The sequence below is a fragment of the Eurosta solidaginis genome, chromosome 2 (assembly GCF_040869045.1).
Source record: "Eurosta solidaginis isolate ZX-2024a chromosome 2, ASM4086904v1, whole genome shotgun sequence".
Taxonomy (NCBI): Eukaryota; Metazoa; Arthropoda; class Insecta; order Diptera; family Tephritidae; genus Eurosta; species Eurosta solidaginis.
The window spans coordinates 109,927,360-109,949,540 of record NC_090320.1 but is presented as its reverse complement, the minus strand read 5'-3'; the positions used below and the strand labels follow the sequence as shown (position 1 = coordinate 109,949,540).

General features: G+C 40.2%; 1 protein-coding gene across 2 annotated transcripts in view; it reads right to left on the bottom strand.

The window, feature by feature from the left end:
- Window positions 1-22,181, bottom strand: part of LOC137240148 (uncharacterized) — a 1,574,936-nt gene that overhangs the window by 1,104,713 nt on the left and 448,042 nt on the right. The window contains exon 3 of one of the 2 annotated variants that reach the window (XM_067766087.1): window positions 5,590-5,632. The exons of the other annotated variant lie outside the window; for it this stretch is intronic. Within the exon in view, the coding sequence (XP_067622188.1) occupies window positions 5,590-5,632 (43 nt within the window). The remainder of the gene's footprint in view (window positions 1-5,589; window positions 5,633-22,181) is intronic. 2 annotated transcript variants of the gene reach the window in all.

The following is a 22,181-nucleotide window of genomic DNA, read 5'->3' as shown; positions in this document are numbered from 1 at the left end:
ACCCCAGACTTACGAATTTCTACAAGAAAATACAATAAGCCCATTGTACAATTATGAGGCTTACGATAAAGAAATTAAATATAGGTTACAAATAGCACAGGATAGAGCCTTTAAATTAGTAAAAGAGGCTAAAGAAAAACAAAAGATTAGTTATGATAAGAATATTCACTATAAGGAAATAAAAATAGGAGATGTAGTGTTAGTAAAAAATGAATCAGGACATAAGTTAGATAATAGGATATAAAGGGCCCTTTAGAGTAGTAAACACCGATGAAAACAATAATTTTACATTAATCCCCTATAAGGTAGAAGAAATCGATGAAGAAGAAAATACTAATAATAAAAATTATGACACCTTAATCCCATCTAGAATAGGAAATGAGGATAAGCAAAAATTTAGTAGTAACATAGAGAATAGGCAAATAAAAATACACAAAAATAGACTTAAATTAGTAGAATAAGAAGATGTTCAACCTATAAACATTAAAATACAAAAGTAGAATTAATTTACAAAAATAGAATACTCATGCATTCAATTTAATCCAAAATATTTAAATCAGTCTAATATTCTAACCTGCTACAAAAATAGTCTAAATGTTAGAGAGAGAGAGAGCTTTTGAGAATTAATGCTGACACAGCCATTAATAAACAGACGTGTACAACACACAACCAAACGAATTTGAATCCCAGCAATTTGCATTCCTGCAACTTGCAAAGTTAGCATCTCCCATAAATTTGCAGCTCATATATGTAGGTACATATTTTGTGCCGAGTAGTATGTAGGTATGTAAGTATGTATGTTTAAGGTAGTTATGTATGTAAGTATGTAAGCTTAAATGTAAATAGATATGTAAGAATATGTTTAGAATAATCTAATATAAATAGGCTGAATTATTTGAATAAAGACAATTCGACATTCATAATTCAAGCAGTGAAGTCTTCTTTGTTTTAATTGCGTTAGGGACCTTTCTACAATATGACATAAGCAAATATTAGCAGGGTTGCCATATGAGTTATTTGTAACACCCTCACTTATTGAATTAATTAATCATACTATACAATATTCAACTAAATTTATGTCGTAAACTCTTGATTATTAATATCAATATCGGTTTTAATTCCCATTCCATCGGCACAAAATAAAACCTTGTTTTTGGATACTGCCTTAGGATCTTGGCCGATATGAGTCCGATTCCGCTAAAGCCAAGGTGGATTGGTCGCAAAACATTTTTAACGCTTTCTGGCCGAATGTTTGGACAAATTATTTTCCGAATTGTCTTAGCCATATCGCCTCATGAACTGTCGCTGACAAAGCCATGTATTCTGCCTCAGTTGTGGATAATGCCACTGTGGGTTGCCTTTTGCTACCCCACGATATAGCCCCACCAGATAATGTAAATACATATCCACTGCATGAACGGCGTTTATCGATGTCGGAAGCCCAGTAAGCATCTGAATAACCCATGAGATCTTCGGATTTGCAGAAAGATAATTTGTATTTAATAGTACCTCTTATATACCTGAAAATGCGTTTAACAGCAATCCAATGACTTTTTGAATGCTTAGTGTTGAATCGACTAAAATCGTTGCCTGCGAACGCGATATCCGGTCGAGTACCTTGATCCAAATACAACAAGCACCCTACCGCCTCTTGATAAGGCACGTTTACCAGCACCTCTGTGCCCAGCTCGGCCGATAGATTTGATTTACTTCGCTCGGTGTTGATACCGGTTTCGAATCCGCCATACCAAATCTGTTTAAAATCTCTTTTGCGTATTTTTGTTGGTCTAAATAAATTCCTTTGTCATCATATGTGATATTAAAACCAATGCAATTTTTAGCCACACCTAAATGTTTCATTTTAAATTTAGTAGTGAGCTCCTTTACAAATTCGTCGCGGACTGAAGGATCATCCCAAAACACCAATATATCGTCAACATATATAGCGAGTATCAGTTTCACGTCTCGTTTAAAGTAGAAACACGAATCGTTTTTGGATTTCTGCAAGCCCAAAGATTGCAAAGTTTTATCGAGCTACATATTCCACTCTCCACCACTCTGTTTTAATCCGTAAACAGCCTTTTGAAGTTTGCATATTTGTCCACTGTATTCGCCGCAACCGTCAGAGAACTCAATGTAAATGTCCTCTGATAATTCGCTCTGCAGGTATGCAGTAACAGCATCTAGCTGGTCGATTTTTAGACCCAATTTCACGGCTAGTGCTATCAAATATCATATCGAAGTATACCGCACCACAGGTGAATAAGTCTCTTGATAATCAATGCCGAACTGCTGTGAACAACCTTTAGCCACTAAACGTGATTTGTATAGGGTTATAGCGTTATCTTCATCACGCTTTTTTTGGAAAACCCACCTTGATTTTATTGGTTTACGACCAGTAGGGAGTTCGCAAATTATCCACGTTACATTCTCTTCATGCGATTTTATCTCAGACTGCAGGGCTAATTTCCAACGTTCACAATCTGAACTACACAAAGCTTCTTCTACTGTTTGTGGATCGCTTGAGATATTATGCAAAGCCGCAAGATGACTGACATACCCTTGACTTGAAAATTCACGTTTTGCTGCATTTCGTGAAGATTTCCGTATTGACTGAGGTAACGACATGTTTTCATCAGGAACATAAGTTTTGTCAGCAGAATCGTTGTACGTTTCATTAATTGAGTCATTCGCAATGGCATCAGCACTGTCAGCCTTATTACTTGAGTCATTCGCAATAGCATTGAAATTAGTTCATTTTGCTCAGCCATTGGTACAAACGAAACAGTTCTCGGTTCGCTCTCCACAAAAACAACGTCACGACTGATTACAATATTTTTTGTTTCTGGATCAATACAGCGATACCCTTTTGTGAGGTTACTATAACCTACGAAAACCATCTTTTTCGATTTTCGATCCCACTTACACCGACGTTGCTTTGGTATATGGACCATCACAGTTGATCCAAAAATACGCATATTACCTAAATCGGCATTACTGCCTGTCCATAATTTTTCTGGGATCTCCCCATACACCGCAGTGTTCACAGCTTCTGTCCAATACATTTTTATTAAGGCCAGCATCAAACAACATGCACTTAGCACGTTCTACAATCGTTCGATTGTATCGCTCAACAACCCCATTTTGCTCCGGTGTATACACTGTTGACGTCTGGTGTACAATGCCAGATTTGCAGCAGAGGGATTGAAACTGTTCACCCATATACTCTGTGCCATTATCAGCACGTATTTAATATTATTTCCGCATTGCTTCTCTACTAATGTTTTAAACTCTTTAAAATAATCAACAACATCAGACTTATTTTTAAGGAAATATACAAAAACTTTTCGATAGTAGTCGTCTATGAATGAAAGAAAATATTTCGCACCACTAAACCACATTGTCTCCATCGGTCCGCATATGTCAGAGTGAATAAGCTCTAATAAACCCGAACTGCGGCTGCCTACATGTTTAAATGGCAGCCGTGATTGCTTTCCCTCGTAACAAGCCGAACAATTCTCCAACTGACTTGAATCGCCGCTGAAGTACAAATACGAGTCTTTCTCATTCTTTAACTTACATAAATCTGCATAGTTTAAATGCCCCAAGCGGCGATGCCACGTCATTATACTTGCATCTGATTTCGCCAGCATACAAGAAATCGATTGGGTACGAAGTCTATAAACACCCGAGCAACCATTAACGTTAGCAATCAGCTCGCTATTTTGACTATTTATCTTACAAATGCCCTTGTTAAAAAGGGCTTGGTTCCCCCTCTCACTGAGTTGCGAAACAGATAACAAATTTGATGTCAATTGAGGAACATATAAATCACGATTCATTTCAATCTCAAATGACCCTATACTAATTGAGACACTACCAATTCCTTTTGCATCCATTTTTTCATTGTTTGCTGTTGTTATTTCCTTATAGGTGTGCCTTTAAAATTGTACAAAAGACTTCTACAAGGAGTCATGTGCATGGAAGCTCCGCTATCGATGCACCAATCTTGCTGATTGCTACCGCCCTCACTACTCTCATGGGCACTGAAAGCCACCTTGCTTTTGTTGCCAGCTTGCTGTCGAATTTTTGTACTTTGATTGCATTCTTTGCTAATATGGCCTTTTCTACCGCAATTGTAGCATTTGAGGTTACGCTTGTTAGTTTTTGCAAACCTTTTCTTGACACTTAACAATGCTTTGCCATCACTTGAGGGCTTTTCGTAATCTCCATCAAGAAGCTTGGCTTTTATGCTTTCGCCGGTAATCTTTATACCACTGCTCTCGATTCCCATGATAAATGGCGTAAAGTCATCAGTAAGTCCGGCCAGCATAATAGCACCCAGCCAATCGTCGGTTATATCGAATCCTATGCCGGACAATTTATTCGAAGTATTTACGGGTTGGTTAACATATACCGTCATAGATTCGCAATTTTCTAGACGTGTGGTGATCAATTTCCTTAGTAAACCGATTTTTCGTGTTAATCCGGTATCGTCGTATAGGTTTTGGAGCGTTTTCCAAACATCATACGCCGTTGTCTGATTTTGTATATGTACATAAATCGATTCGTTTACTGATAATATAATTTTCGCCCTCGCCTTTCTTAGTTTTCTTTCATCTTTTTCAGCAACAGGATCGGTAATGCACCCATGGAGGTCACACAGCTCCAAAATGCTTTCCATTGCGAATCGCCACGTATGAAAATTTTCGCTTCCGCGCAGTTTCTCAACCACCTGTAATGTTTGCTCCGCCATTTCACAACGAATGTTATTTTACGCTCGAGATTTTAATAACACTTTTAGCAACGTATGCTTTCGTATTAGTTCATTTATCGTACTTTGAATACGCACGTGGGCTGGGCCCCTAACCCCTAGAAATAAAACGAGCGGATGAAAATTCACAGGTGGCTTTAATGATGAGTTCAAAGTAAAAGGAAGTAAAAAGAATGTAAAGTAATATTATACATATGACATAAGCAAATATTAGCAGGGTTGCCATATGAGTTATTTGTAACAGGTATCTACGTATTTCCATCTTTTCCCCCAACTACCCCAACTTACCATCAGTTGCCCCAAGGGCAACACCTACACAAACAAAGAAACTGCTTTTAGCCAGACATGTTGTAGCTGAAATTACCTATGTATGAAAAATAATAATCCTCAACCCATATACCACAATATAAAGACGCTGATTCCAATGAATTCCAACTTCAAATTACTAAACAGTATTTATTAAAATAATTTATAAATGACTCCTTACAGCTAATAAAAATTATAACTCCCGTTTCAATACTTCTTCCCTAATCCAAATCTCAAACTTATAATTTTTATTGCAAGCAAAGTTTACAAAGAAATATTAATAATTATTATTACAAGGAAATATTAAAAATTCAACGACGGCCTAATGTCAATCTAATCATTTGTGCACAAGCACACGTATAAACATATGTAAAAATGCACGTACGTGTGTGCGTTCACTCTCAAAAATATGTCAACAGAAATATCTGTATAAGAATATGTGCCCGTACTCAGAGAACCACCCTACATAAATAAAGATATGTGCATATGTTTTCTTCAAAAAAACTTACCTCGCTTATCCGTATGATTTTGGTACCAAAAACAACACCCAAGCTGGAAGTAAGGAAAGAAAACAAACAACATATGTAGATCAATGAGTTATCCCTGATACTGTTACGGGCTTTGGACGCTTGACCGTGGTCAAGGCTAATTATTAGGAGCTAATGTCTTTTGATGTTTAACGCATATGCAAAAAAATTATTTGTGTTTAGCAAAAGGTAAAAATTAAATTAAATATAAAAATTAAAAATTAAAAAAACTAAATAGGGTCGCGGCGGTAAAGCAAAAAGTGTAAGTGAAGTGTAGATATAAGGAAAAATCAAAAAAGGAAATTTTTCAACCATACAAAAAAAAAGGATTGAAAATGTGATGTAAACTGTGTGGATGGGCTACGACAGCCAGAAAATATCCACAACTAGGATTTAATTTTGAGAGTGGCAGCATACACCCTAATGGTGATGCATATGCCTGTGCACGTGTAGGCCCGAGTGCAAAAAAATGTAAAAAAAAACTTAAAGGTAAGGAAAATATTCAAAATATAAGGAAACTCGTAAAACTCATGCTAATTAAATAATAAAACTTGCTTTATAACTAGGCAAAGCAAAGAGAAATAACAAATCCAAAAATAAAATAAATTCAAATTAAAAATTTATAAAAACTTTTCGACAAAAAAATGTTCGGTTGGTGTACCCTAATATTATAAAAAGTGTGAGTGGTGGTGGTGGTAATGATAAAAAAAAATAAAATTTCAAGTTGGTGAGCGCGCTTCCAGTGAGCCGAGCTTTACTGCTCTCTCTCTCTCCTTTTATCAGTGCTGTGATCGTGGTATCTTTGTGTTTTGGGTTGGCGTGTGGATGTGTAGTGAGCAAATGTTGATGAGTGCTGTTTGTGTCGCCGTGCTTGCTTTAGACAATGTTGCCAAGTGCTTGGGTGGTTGCGCCACTAAATGTTTAGCAACCCATTGTATGTTGCTGCGGTTGCGTGCAATGATGTTTCTGCTGCTATCTATATCGGGCTGACCTCGGTTGCGAAGTAGGTGTAAACTAGGGTTGGGTTCACTAAGGCTCACCTATCAACGGTCATTGGGGTTTTGACAGGGCACTGTCCCATGGGTATCCATGCGGTACGTCTCAATATACTGGAAACTCCATCCTGCTGCAGCTGTATGGAGGATGATGAGGTGGAATCACCAAATCACTTTCTGCTTGATTGTTCAGCTTTTGCCAGAACTAGGCGAAAGTAATTCGGTCGCGACTCACTTGGATCTCCCGAGGATATATCCAAAGTTGAGATCGGTATCATTCGGAGCTTTATCGTTGCTACCCAACGATTCTCTAAGTAGCTAGATCTAAGTCACCGTTATTTTTGGTGTATGTGGTATCACAACGGACCTTCGTGTTGTCTAAGTGAGCTATCCTTATCAGGGCAGCTACCACCTAACCTATCCTATCCTAAGAATTTTTGCTTAACAATTTTTTTTTTGTATTTTAAATTAAAGCTAGCTATTTCGTTTTTCTTATTCCAAATTTAAAATGACAACAAAAAATTTTTAAATTTTCTCCGATACTTTCTTCCTCTTCTTCTTTTAATCAACCTTTTTGTTTGCATATGTGCTCGTGTACATATATATGTATGTATATACATATGTACATGTAAGTGCACTTATGCATATTTTAATATTTATGAATTTTAAATTCACACCAAATTCGATCGAATAAAAATCCAATAAAATAAAAATTCACAACAAATATTTCGACGGGAATACAATGAAAAATATTGTTCACAACTAAAACGTTCAACATTTAAAAGGGAATTTTGGGTCAAAAATGTTTACCTTGATAATAGAGGAATGATTTTTCTGCAAAAGCGCCAAAGAAACATTTATGAAAAACTCTACCTTCGCGAAGTGGACTTTAGGTTGAGCCGATCTAACGATTCGAAACTATTTTTAACTCAATTAATTCTTTTTTGTTAAATTCTAAAAAAAAATGGTTTACTAACAACTCTCCTGTTTCACAAAATTTACAAAAAAAACAATGTTAATATCAAACAAAATTATTTAACCAAGGATCAAAAAGATTGTTCTAATAAAAGGAAAAAGGTGTAAAAAAAAAATCGCGGGTAATAAAAAAACACAAAAGTTTCTCAAAAAAAAAGAATTTCAAATCTCACGCTTTGGCTTACCTGTGACTTTGCTGCTTTCTTGAGGGGATTTTTCCACGCCCAGTGGTGGCGGTACGCCTTGCTCGATGGTGCACCTAGGGAATATTCCTTGGATCCAGGTGCACTTTTACTTTATTCGCTCGTGTTGACTTTTGGTGTGAAACCGCACTTTGAAAAAAAAAACTTTGTCACTCGCGCACCCACACTTTAAGGTGAACAAAACGCACTTATATAAAACTTTTCACTTCACTTTTGGCACTAGTTAAGACCGCGACATTTCGATTTTGAATGCTGTTGATCAGCGGGACCCCTTTTATACCCACTAAGCCTTGCGGCATTTAGGACACCGTAAGTCACGAATCGCCTTCCTGCTTTGGTTGAACCAATCCGCGTTCGCCCCTTGAGCGGCACGTATATACACATAAGTGCAAGCAACAGTTCAACCCACTCACACAATCTAACATCCGCTTTGTTAATATCGTAAAGCGGAGAAGGAGATTTGGTTAGTGGTTGCTAACACATCTGTTCATATACCCACTTGCGTGTCGTCAGAGAAATCCTCAAAGCTGTCGTTACATCCTGTAGAGTAGCGTGACTACATATGCTGGCCCTACGTCACATTGTGCTTGATATCACATTGAGCTCTGAGAAAGATATATCGGGATATGAATGGAGAGTCCTTGACAGGCCATCATTCTTAAACCATGCATATATCAGCGTCAGAATCCCCCTAAAGAAGGTAGAGAAGGCGAAACCCTTTAGAACCTGGGGCAACCGACTGGTACAAATTTCAGATATATGTCATCTGGTGTCACATGCTTATAACTTAGGCTTCGTCAGTAACAGCAAGTGCAGGAAGAGTGATCTGGGGGAAGAAACGGCTGAGCACGTTCTGTGTTCGTGTCCTGTGTTCGCCAGGTCAAGGCTCCAGCTATTCGAGTCCGCGGAGTTGCCAGATTTCGAGGCAGCAATTAAGCTGGGTCCTAGAAAATTCCTAGTATTTGCTAAGAGAACGGATTTATTCTATAACGTATGTCCTGGCACCTGATTGGGGTTCTTCCGTTTGGTCGTCAAACAAATTCTGGTAACACTATCAGTCTAGGTGAGGTCTTTATTGACCGACCAGTTCGAGTTAACTTTACTAGCTGTAGTCGCAGGAATTGCAGAAATAACAGTAATGCAGTGCAGGAAAGCTGCAAGACATAAAATGATTTTTTGTTATTAATAAATCAGCAAGGTCTCTAATACACGAACATTTTTCTATTTCTTTGTATTTCTCTGCCTTTTTTTCAACTCAATAAATTCTAGAGATCTTTGTTAATAGATCAGTGTCATTTAAAATTTTAAAGTGTAAGGTTGCAAAACACAGGAATTTGAAACAATTTCAATCATTGGAATGAAAGGCGATTTCAGTTGGTTTATAATGATGTCTAATACATCGGGTATTATAAAATATTGTAACGAATTCTACTGCAAATCGTCTTATTTGCCCTTTTGCTAAGTTCGTATCACTAAACTGTTGAATAAATAACTCCTACATTGAATAATGGAAAAATGGCCTTTATTAAAGTACTTCACAATAACACTTATACTTTTCAACTAGCTGGCTTAATAACCAAACTGATAGCTTAAAGGAAACTGACTTTCAAAATAATACTGCTATTGCTCGCTAGATAGCGTCTCAATCGAAAACTGCTTGACAACTCAAATCAAACTGAATTCCAGCGCCTCTACAATTGCCGCCTTTTATACTCTTTGACTTCAACCTTCGCATCTTCTAGGTGCTTCCAGAATCTACTAGTCCAGCAGCTCTCAAACTTCTCAGCTGTAACTACAATTGCACAATTTTATAGTTTTTCTCATTGCATACTTATAGGAGTATCTCAGATATATGCATGTGTTTGTGCATTGGCTCTCCGCTGCTCGTATATGTACATGGTACATATGTGTAGACGCAATTATTGTTTCGTTTATTTATTTATTTATTTATTTATTATTTAAATTCGACGACAAACTATGGTCGACTGCATAATATAAAAGATATATAAATATACAACTCAAAAGATAAAATTTAAGATATATCGAGCTTTCAACAATGTTATATTACAAACAAAGAAATATTAATGAACATTACTATTTAATTTCAGAATATAAAAATAATAAGAAATATGAGCAGAAATAAGATCTTATGCCGAAATCTTATACTGGCGGAATGCATCAGATTCCGCTCAGCATGACTTCGGAATGCAGTGGATTCCAATCTCCCTGTTGGAATGCAACAAGATTCCAATCAGCATGTCATGGGAATCCGGCAGTGCTAAGAGTAGTGTAATGAGGATACGCCATCACAAGGCATAAAAAAGTAACATGACCTGTGTTGTTGGAATGCACCGGATTCCAATCAGCTCGATGCCTGACCCATAAGATTATACTGCCGGAATGCATACGATTCCGGTCAGTGACTCTTGAAAAAGCATGTTTTTTACGTTGTTGGAATGCACCAGATTCCAATCAACACAGTACTGTCTTGTTCCTTCTTAATGAGACATGTTGATAAATGTTCCTCCGTCCTTAAGCGAGATAGTTCCTGTTTTTTATCGAAGGAATAAAATGCCGGCAAATTAAATTAGCTTGTATCTCTTAAATTAGATAGGCAAGTATTGCATTACGTATAGTGGCAAAAGTACATTCAAGACTGATGCAGCTATACATGTCATTGTAGTGCGCGCACCAGATAAGAAGAGGATTATTTTTAGCAAAGTTTCGTCGACAAAGGGGTAAGTAGAAAGGAACGTAGTGTCTGGATACTCTAGGGGGAACCGCAAAAAACAAGCGGCTGAGGAGGTCCGCGGAATCAATTTCTCCAATAATGAGCTTATGGATGAACAATACCCCCAGTAATATTCTCCGATTTTCCAGAGTGGGTAAGTTAATAAGAAGAAGTCTACTTCTGTATGGAGGAAGGTGGAGACTTGAGTCCCAATTAAGGCCGCGCAATGCAAATATCAAAAATTGCTTTTGAACTGACTCAAGACGCTTTATATGCTTTTGAGAAACAGGGGACCAAACGCATGAGCAATACTCGAGTATTGGACGAACCAGCGATGTGTAAAGAACCTTAGTGAGGTACGGATCATCGAACTCTTTAGCCCATCTTTTAACAAATCCAAGTAAACCCAACGCTTTGTTGGCTATAGATGAAATATGCAAGTTAAAATTCAATTTCGGATCAAAAAGGACACCTAGATCATTTGCAATAGATATACGCTCCAAAGGCGTACCATCTATTACATAAGATTTCAATGCTGGCTTCACTCGGTGAAATGTCATATGCTTACATTTAGAGCAATTTAAAGCTAATAAATTTGTTGTGCACCAACATTGGAACGAGTCCAAGTCGGCCTGAAGAAGATCCAAGGAACTCAAATCGGTAGGACAGTAAGTGTAGCAAAGTTTTACATCATCCGCATACATTATAGTATGGGAATATAATATTGTCTGTGGCAAGTCATTAATGAAAAGGGCAAAGAGCAAAGGGCCTAGATGACTTCCCTGGGGTACGCCGGAGGAAACTCCGAACGATTCCGACAGATTGCACTTGAACAGGACTTTTTGGGTCCGGTTAGAAAGATAGCTTTTCAGCCACATTAATAGGTGAAACGGAAAGCCCAGTAAATTAAGCTTATGAATAAGCAACTCGTACTTGACGGTATCAAATGCTTTGCTGAAGTCCGTGTAGATGACATCCGTTTGCTTGTTCGCTAAAAATCCTTCCATAACTATAGAGGTGAATACAAGCAAATTTGTAGTGGTTGACCTTTGACGAATAAAACCGTGTTGGCATGGAGATAAAAGACTAGAACACTGATATTGCAGTTGATTGGTGACAATCTGTTCAAAGACTTTAGGAATGACTGAAAGTTTAGCAATACCCCTGTAGTTTTCAACTTTTGACCTACTACCTTTTTTATGCAGGGGTATAATAAAAGACTGTTTCCAAAGTGCCGGGAATGACGCAGATCCCAGAGATAGCTCAAATAATTTTAAAATAGGCTCATACATGTTTTCGGCGCAGTACCTAAGCACGCAGCTAGGAACACCGTCCAGTCCCGGAGAAAAGGTGGGCTTCAAAGATTGAAGACTCTGAAGGACAATATTACCATCAATAGCAGGATTCCTAATGTAATTCGAGCTATCTAAGCGATAGGGATATTGACCAGAATGAAAACCACTGGATGAATACGTGGACTTAAAGAACTCAGAAAATAGTTCAGCAACGTCGTCATCAGTGCAAGCTTTTTTACCTCCAAAGGTTAATGAGGAAGGATACCCAGAAGTTTTCCGCTTTGAATTTACGAAACTGTAAAACTTTTTTGGATTTCTAAAAAAATGGGCTTTACAACAACTCAAGTAATTTTTATAACAAAGCTGATTAAGACGGTGAAATTTAGAACGAGCTATTAGATATTTAGAGAGGTCAGCAGATGCTCCAGATTTCTTGAACCTCTTATAAAGCCTAGATTTGATGTTATTAAGTCTGATAAGTTGCCTTGAAAACCAAGGGGGCTTATTCGAACATAGGGTATAGCGAGTAGGAATGCAGGTATCAAAGAAGCTATCAAGCGTACTGTAAAATATAGAGATAGCCGAATCGACATCAGTGCAAGCATAGAGATCCGACCAATCATGGGAAGCCAACAGATCATTGAGCATAATGAAATTCGCTTTGTAGAAGCATCTAGATCGGGGACGAGACTGTACTTGAATCCTACGGGGTAGGCTGATATCAAGTGATATCTCTAGCGTAGGGTGAAGAGGGTCTTCTGGAAGGGATAAAGGTGGTATTTAGATAGATACATAATGATTGAATTATTGATGTGAATTCGCGTCACTGCTTAGCATCGGCTTAGAGAGAGCAGCACCCCTTAGTTTTGCTAATATTCGTAACACTGCCCTCCACCTAAAACTGATCCCCCCCGATCAGACAAATCTCTCGATCTAAACGCTGCTAGCATTGCCAAATGTACCACTCTTCTATTTCGTGATTTCTCAATTGCTTGTATGCGGTAGAAGACATCACTGATCTTCTTCACAACTCTGTACGGGCCTTCCCAACAGCACCGATATTTGGATGGAACACATTTCCGCCGGTGAGGGTTGTATAGCAGTACCAAATCTCCCTCCCGGAAACCTTCCGAATTTTTGTTCTCGTTGTACCTGCGTTTCATCTTACTACTCATTATTCTTGATCGTTCCCTCGCACTCTGTTGTTTGGCCAATGAACTTCTTCGCAGAGCTTGCACTTGACAGATTGACTTTGCATCATCATTATCGTCTTGATGTTTCACAACAGCAGTGCGCGCTGGCTTGAAACCACCCTTGCATTCTTTCTGAAAAATTCTTTCAGTTGTTTTAGTGCGTCCATTATGGTTTGTCAATGCCGGTCTTTTTCTCGCAAGTACTTTTATTTCGCTTTATTTGACCCATTCGATCCATCAACCTTTTCTTTTAACTTTCGTGGCCTTTGTCGAGTCTTCTCCACCATTACTCGATTACTACTGAGCCCTTTCTCCAACTTGAAGTTAAGTGGTATATCCTGGTTCTCATAACGTATAACCCTTCTCTGCATATCGATCTTGATGTCATGGTCAACCAAGAAGTCTACTCCCAATATGACTTCTTCAACGATCTTCGCCACAACGAATTTGTGTAGAACCATGACCTTTCCAATCAAGACTTCACATATCACTTCTCCCTGAACTTGGTTATACTCGCCAGTGCCCGTACGCAACCTTACTCCAGGTAACGGTTTTATTCTCCTGTTGACCAAGTCAGATCGGATCAAGGAATGAGATGCGCCCGTCTCTACAGTCAGTACACGTTCTTTACCATCCACATTCCCTCTGACGGTAAGACTGCTCAATTTTCTACCAATTTGCAACACAGATATCACAGGGCATTCAATAGCTGGATCTAGCTCTCGATCTCTACCTCTTACTCGCTCTTGCTCATCTCCTCCAGCTTTGCGTTTACGGCCACCCACATTGTTGGAGCTATTGACCCCGGTGCTGCAATGTCGTGCAATATGACCTGGGTTGCTGCACTTGAAACATTTAATAACTCCGGCATTTTTCTGTTGTGATCCTTTCAGTGCTTCCAAAATTGTGTGTACCCAATCTGGTCTTTCCACTTCCACACGATGAGATTTGTATGGTGGTTTACTCAATAGTGAGGCCGTTTCCTGAGTCAATGCATGTGATACCGTTTCAGCAAATGTCAGCTTTGGGTTTGCGTATGTAGCTCGCTTCGTTTCCACGTCCCGTACGCCATTTATAAAACTCCGGATTTTTAACCTCTCGGTGTATTCCACGGGTGCGTCCGCATTTGCGAGATGAGCCAACCTTTCAACATCCGTGGCAAACTCCTGCAAAGTCTCATTCGCTCTTTGGTGACGGTTTTGCAACTCAATTTGGAATATCTGTTTCCTATGCTCGCTTCCATAACGTCTCTCGACAGCGGCTATCAATGCTTCATAGTTGTTCCGCTCTCCTTCGGGAATCGTCTGTAGTATTTCGGCTGCTGGCCATTTCAATGCCACGAACAGAGCTGCAACTTTATCTTCAGCATTCCAGTTGTTCGTTACCTTCAAAGTAGACGTTGAAGTGATTGGACGGTTCAATTGTAACTCCTGAATCCGATCTTTCAAAGCATCTATCTCGGCCTCCATTTTATCTTGTCGACCACTGAACCCTTCCTGAAACTGCGTTAGTTTCTCTTCCATACGCGATTTTAGTTGTGCAGAGATCTGCGATGATACCTGTGCTGAAATTTGTGTCGACATTTCTGATATACGTGCCTCTTGTGCTTCAATTTTAGATGTTATTTCTGACGACATTTCTGAGATACGTGTCTCCTGTGATTCAATCTTCGCTGTTATACGGTTCTCCTGTGATTCTAGTTGTTTTTCCATTTTGGATGTTATACGTGTCTCTTGGGATTCCATCTGTGATGACATATACGTTTTCTGTTCTTCTAGTTGAGATGACATTGTCGATGTTTGAGCAGATATTGCAGCCAAAATCATGTTGAAATCTGTGCTCGTAACTGTCTGCGATGTTTCGTTTTTCTCTTCAATTTTTTTTGTTGTCTCGTCCCCATCAGGATAAAAGACATACTCGTCCACATCAATTCCTTCTGCTTCCATTGCCTCTCGTAGTCGTGCTTGGAGTTCAAGTTTAACGCCGCTTGTATTCAATCCACGGCACTCCAACTCCTTCTTCAGTTGCTGGATCTTCAATTCACTGAACTTTGCCATGTCCTTGTTGTCCTCTGGAATTTATTCAACAATTCGTCTTCCGACACCAATTGTAACGAATTTACTTGCAAATCCTCTTATTTGCGCTTTTGCTAAGTTCGTATCACTAAACTGTTGAATAAATAACTCCAATATTGAATAATGGAAAAATGGCCTTTATTAAAGTACTTCACAATAACACTTATACTTTTCAACTAGCTGGCTTAATAACCAAACTGATAGCTTAAAGGAAACTGACTTTCAAAATAATACTGCTATTGCTCGCTAGATAGCGCCTCAATTGAAAACTGCTTGACAACTCAAATCAAACTGAATTCCAGCGCCTCTACAATTGCCGCCTTTTATACTCTTTGACTTCAACCTTCACATCTTCTAGGCGCTTCCAGAATCTACTAGTCCAGCAGCTTTCAAACTTCTCAGCTGTAACTACAATTGCACAATTTTATAGTTTTTCTCATTGCATACTTATAGGAGTATCTCAGATATATGCATGTGTTCGTACATTGACTCTCCGCTGCTCGTATACGTACATGGTGCATATGTGTAGACGCAATTATTGTTTCGTTTATGTAGATACATAATGATTGAATTATTGATGCGACTTCGTGTCACTGCTTAGCATCGGCATAGAAATAGCAGCACCCCTTAGTTTTGCTAATATTCGTAACAATATGTGCACTTCGAACCAACTTTCCGGACCTTGGAGAAGCTCATCTTCGCAAAGCTCATCAAAATGGCGTTTTACCATCCTCTTGGGAGTTTTAGAAAATTCAGGGATGGACCCTTTTTCCGCTACACTACTCGTTTCCACTTTAAATTCATATCGATACTTTTCCAATTCTTCTAGACATATCTTCACACGTTTTAAGGCATTGAAAGATCTGTGGCTTTAGACTGAAGTGCTTTAGAGGCGACAAAGGTAGTAAGAAGGTTCTTGCAGGGCCGTAGAGAGAAAATCCGGTCCCGGGACTAAACAATTTACGGGCCTCCTACAAAAAATCCTCTAATACATTTAATTAATTTGAATTAATGGCGTCTCATTCATGAATCATTGTTAATGGATTACGTCAAAAACAATTTTTCTACATCAACTAAAGGATTTTTGGACTAAGAGCTGAAAATAAAATTAACACAGAATATTTACTAAGTATTTATACTATTTTATTGTAACGTAGAAATAAAATTCTCTTTTAACAGCCACATATTATTTCAAATAAACTTTTCTAGTTATTTGGTAACATTTTAATATATTTCTGAAAAATTTAATGGTGATTATAAATTTTAATTATTCAATATAGAATGTTCGGATATCAAAGAGTGTGACGGACTTATCCCTTGTTTTTGCAGGGGTTGCCCTCAGTCCATCCAGGGTTCCTGTAAGTAGAAATTCCTACCGGTCCTTCTAAATGAATAACCCTGTTGATTTCATGTAAAAACCTTATAAATATTTATGTCATCAAAATCCTCTTCTACTCCTAGCTTATTTCCTTGTTTGTAAGGGGTGACTGAGGTAATAAAACCCTCGGCCAACCTCTGCGGTCGAATGGAGTAATAAAGCCTCCAGACGAATATACTTGAGTACAAATGAAGTCAAAACCTTCAGGTTTACTCTTGGTCGGTAGTCATAAAACCTACCGACTCGTATGCCTGTCTCCTAATCTCTCTCAATTTTAATGCGAATTCGTCGCCCTTATGTACTAATTTGTGCACGCAGGCAAACGGTTACTTTATAATAACAATTTCTAACTAATAATATTAACAATATAAAACAACAGTTATTCCGGTGAATATTTCTTTCCATAACTATCCGCGCACCATAATGCTCCTAATTGAATACAATGCCTTTTTATTTGCCCGCATACCGTGCTTTCCAGCCTTCGCTTTAACTATTGTGTGTTTGTACATTTGTTTGTTTTCACCTGATTCTAACGTTGTGCTTTGCTTTGCGTAATGCTTCTGCCTTCTGTTGTATGGCGTGCATGGGTGTGTTGTATGCTAGCGCGTAAGTATATATAGCAAAATTCCAATTAGTAGCGGCGCTTATTTTTGACGACTTGTTGCTGATCTCCGTTCACTTAAGTTATTATGTATGTTGTATTTGTTGTGCAAAGGATTTTGAGTGTGCAAAGGGTTGATTGACCGATGTATTTTTATGTTTTGTGCCTTTTTATGTTGTCTACCTTCCTTCCAAATATTCAATGCCTGTTAGGGTGATCCTATATTTAAAATTTATGTGGGCGGAAATATAAATATTTTGCTTGCGTGCAAAAGTGCGGAAGTCTAATTTGTCCTTCAATTTAGTTGTGAGGATACAAAGTCCTCGGCTTTGGGGTCCTCACACTCCCCCCTCACCTGCCGCAACGAGACTCACCGTGACCAGCCCAGTGCGCGTGATGCGTACGCGGTAGAGATTACCCTCAATAGGACGTTTGAAAGACCGTTGTCGTCGTTTCTGTGGCTGCTGTTGTGGCTGGTGTAGGTGTCGTTCGATGTCCTTGGTGAGTTCCTCTGGCAGTGGATGAATACCGGAGCGATTCTCCCACGTCTCCGGCGTGTCGGTTTGGGCGCTGTTCAGCCATTTCGCCGATCACACTGCTGCCGTCTCTGTTGTTATTGTTGCGGTCACCGATGTCCTCGTTGCTTGCCGTCGGGCTTAGCACTTCGCTGCTGCTGTCTTTGAGGCTGCCGTCGACTTCGCTGGCCAGACGGCTTAATATGTTGTTGTCGTCGTTGAGGCTGCCGTTGGCCTCGCTGGCTATACGGCTTAATATATTTTCGTCGTCGTTCGTTGTTGGCGGTTGGCATTTGGCCTCCACTATCCTCTGCTTGGCCGGGGGTTCGGTTTCGACTTGCGGGTTATATATGCGCATTCTGAGATTGACGCGCCGAGTGTACTCCACGAACCCTCGGCCCTGAGTCTCCTCGTCTTCCTGTCTTATGGAGAGCTCACCTGTCTGCCTATGCCGTTGTCTTTCGTCTTCTTCTTCCCCACTCTCCCAGGATATGGGAATCGGTGTGGGGTCCCGTACCACGGCCCATTCCTCTGCGTCTGACTCCGACTCTGTGAGGTAGCCGAATTCCTCGGCGGCGTCGCTATCTCCCTTGCTGCTCGTGGCCGATTCCCGTAAATCTGTTGCCCTGGTTCGCCTCAATTTCATTCGTAGGGATCCAAAGTTGGTCCTTTCGGCGGCGTACTGCTCTTCGTCAGATTGGTATGGTGTAATCATCTTGCTTTGCTTCAAAATACTTTTAGGTTTGGCCTTCCGCGGACCGGTTTATATATGGTTTTTCTTCCGACGCGTTAGACGGTACTTTTCCTGGCAGCGGGTATCATGCGATCATTCTTACTAATTTATTTTTTGTGCCTTTCATCACTGTGCTGCTATGTTGTTGCTTGGCGCTGCCTTCCAGTCGGTGGTGTGTGTGTGATGCCAGTCTATACTTTAAAAAACTGGTCGATTTTCCTTAGGGTGTTCCCACCGTATGTGGTGGATTTTTAAAAAAGTGGTATATCATGAGCCGGGATTTTAGTGGTTGATCCGACTTCCGGGTACCTCTTGAAATGAAATTTCTTCGTGTATGATTTCACACTGTTTCGGTTGTGCGTGTCCGTTACTACCGATTTGGTCCGGATTGAAATAGATTCTTACAAAATAGTCTGTTATTCCGCAGTTGTCTCGGGGTGTGTGTTCGTTTAGAGCTGCCATCGCGAACTGCCTTCCTAGGTGTAATCTTGATCCATGTGTCGGTCCTCTGCCGATCCGTACCTGATTTTCTGGAAATGTTTGTACCTGATTCTCCGCAATGTTTTGCAATTGACCGGCTCTGTATGGTATCAGCTGCTGACTTGTGCCTTGGTTCTCTCCGTGTTGTCTCTCGGTCTCTTGGCTGACTCGTTTGAGCGTACCGCAAATGGCTACCTCGCTGTTCTCTCTCTGTTGTTGTACCTTGGAAATATTGCTTGCTGTTAGATTGGACGATGTTGGCGGGATTTGATTTTTGCTAGCGTTCTTCTTGTTTATGACTTTGCTTCCTGGATTCGTTGTTGTCGGCGGCGTCGGTTGCGTGGTATGCTTTCAGCTCACTTAGGCGGGCTGTCCTCCTCCTTCCTCTGAAGAATTTGTCTAGCTCTACGATCACTGGTGACACAAAGTTCGTTACCTGGTGAGGTTCACTGTACCTGGGCGCTAGTTTGGCTGCAAAGTTATCCGCCGCTTTTGACAGTTCATGTTATTTTACCAGCACTAGGTCGCCTATCGCCGGTCGCCATTGCCTTCGTCTTAAGTTATAATACTTCGCTTGCTCTATAGATGCCCTCTCTTGCTTCCGTCGTACCATCTCGAATATTTCTTTCATTCTCGTTGACTTCTCTCCTGGGTTCGCTAATTTCTCACCTGTACCAAATGTCTGCTCATCGAAAAGGCTGTTGGGAATTCTTGGTTCCTTCCCTTGTACTATGTATGCTGGACTGTAACCGGTCGATTCACATACACTTGTATTCAATGCCAGCGTTATCTCTGGTAACAACTCATCCCATGTCTTCTGCTCTTTTCCCGTAAATTGTGCTATCATCCCCTAGATATTCCTGTTTGCTCTCTCTGTCGGTTTCTCCTGCGGTGTGTACGGTGCCTTTAGTTGGTGTTTCACGCCAAGTTCCTCTAAAAATCTCTTAAAACTGCTGATAAACTGTGCTCCGTTGTCCGTAATAAATACTTTTGGGACGCCGAACTGTGCCAAAATCCTCTCTCGAAATCCCCTTATTTAACATTCTGTCGTTGTCTTTCGGATTGGTATTACCTCTACCCATTTTGAAAATTTGTCTAGGAATACTAATGCCATTGTGTTGCCGATCTTCGATCGTGGCATTGAACCAACAAAGTCTGCACAGATTGTTGCCCAAGGCTCCTCTCAAATCTTAGTTAGCATCTTACCCGCGGCTGGCTGTTGACCCGGTTTGTATATTTGACATGTGTGACACTGCTGTACGTACTTTCTTATATCTCTGAACATTCCTGGCCAGTAATAAGTGTTGTTGATCTTGCTATCGACTTTCGGACGCCCATATGCCCTGCGCTCGGTGTGTCGTGAATCTCCTCTAGCACTCTGCATCTCTGTGGAGTTGGCACACATAGCTTCCATGGTACTACGTCGTCGCCATCCACTTGACTTCCTATGCGTCTGTACAATTTTCCGTCCTCGATAACGTACTCTGGGAATTTCTCCGGGGCCTTTTTTTACATCTGCCATCTTTGCATTAATCTACTCACACTCGGCTTTTCCGTCATCCATCGTCAACGTACCCAACTGCTCGTCCATCGGTTGCCTTTTGCATCTGCCACAACGTTCAACTTTCCTTTTCGGTACTGTACGTCAAATGAGTATTTCTGTAGTTCCAGCGCCCATCACGCTATCCGGCCAGTCGGACTCTCTATCGCATTCAACCATTTCAACGCTAGGTGATCTGTTATTACTGTAAACGTACGGCCTCATTTTTCCTATTGCCCAAACTATTGCTAAACACTCCTTTTCTGTCAGTGAGTAGTTCATCTCTGCCTTGTTTAACCACGGCTTGTGTATGCTATTACTCGCTCTTCATCGCCTGAACCTTGCGTAAGTGCTACACCAAGAGCAAAATAACTTGCCTCTGTCTGTAAACTAAACATCCTTGAGAAATCTGGACAAGCGAGTACTGGTGCCTGCGCCAGTGCTGCCTTAAGTTGTCCACTTACTACCTTTCTTAAGCATCGATGTAAACGGGTGCGCGACTTGTGAGAAATCCGGCACGAATCTTCTATACCACGACACGACTCCTAAAAAAACGTCATAACTCTCGTATGTTCTTCGGTGGTTCCAGTTCTTTGATGGCTGTTATCTCGTCTGGGTCGGTATGGATGCCTCCCTCACTAACGACATGACCTAGATATTTTAACCTTTTCTTAAAAATCTCACATTTTTCCGAGTTTATCCTCAGGTTCGCTATATGCAGTCTTCGAAATACTTCTGTTAAATGTGCAACGTGCTTTTCCAATGTTTTGCTTGTAATGATAATATCGCCAAAATAAGCAAACGCGTATGGTTCCAATTCTAGTCCTATGACACGATCAAGTGCTCTCTGGAAAGTTGCTGGGCTGAGTGTAAGCCAAATGGCATTACCCTCCATTGGTATAGTCCACACCCAGGTACTGTGAATGCGGTGTTTTGCTTGCTGCTTGCTCCCATAGGGATTCACCAATATCCATTTTTCAAGTCGAGGCTACAATAAATCTCGCGCTTCTGAATTTGTCCAAGATATGTTGTATACGTGGTAAAGGGTATGCGTCTGGTACTGATCTTGCGTTTAGTTAACGGTAGTCTGCACTGAGTCTCCCTTTGCCATTCTTTTTCTTTGCCAGAACTATGGGTGCGCTGTGCGGGCTATTCGATGGTTCGATGCAACCTTCTTCGATCAGCTCATCGACTTCTATGTTGAGAATTTCTTGCATTTTCCGATTCTTCGTATAGTACCTTTGCTTAATTGGATGGTCGTCCCTCATAACTATTTCGTTTGTGGCCACGTTGGATACTCCTGACATCTTTGTGAACACCCGTAATTCTTGGCTCAGAAATTTACCTACAGAATCCTCGGTCTTGCTAGTTGCTACCGACGCCATTGGGTTATGTTCCTTGTAATCTTCGCTATTCGTTTCGAGCATAGTTCCGTTCGTCTACTCTCAACGTTATATCATGACCACCACATCTCATCTCAAAGTTTACCTTCGCCAGATAGTCCGTGCCAATTGCTCTGCCATCGCGCATTCTTACTCGTGTCTTTACTTACTTGAATTTGCCAGTTTTTAATCTTCTCGCCATTGCACCACTTATAAAGCTCTTCGTCGCTCCCGTGTCAATCGCTGCTACCGCTTCTTCTCCGTTCACATACGTTATTACCAATATGCGGCCCTTTGTGTATTTGAACATACCTAATTTTTCCGAGGTTGCACTTCCGAAGACCCCATCCCTCGGTTCCAATGTGGTCTCTGGTCGTTTTCCTGTGGCTTCCTACAACAATCACGAGTGAGCACGCCTATCTTACCACATGTCCAGCAAAATTCTCTTCTTATGCCTCGGCACCCGTATGAAAAGTGA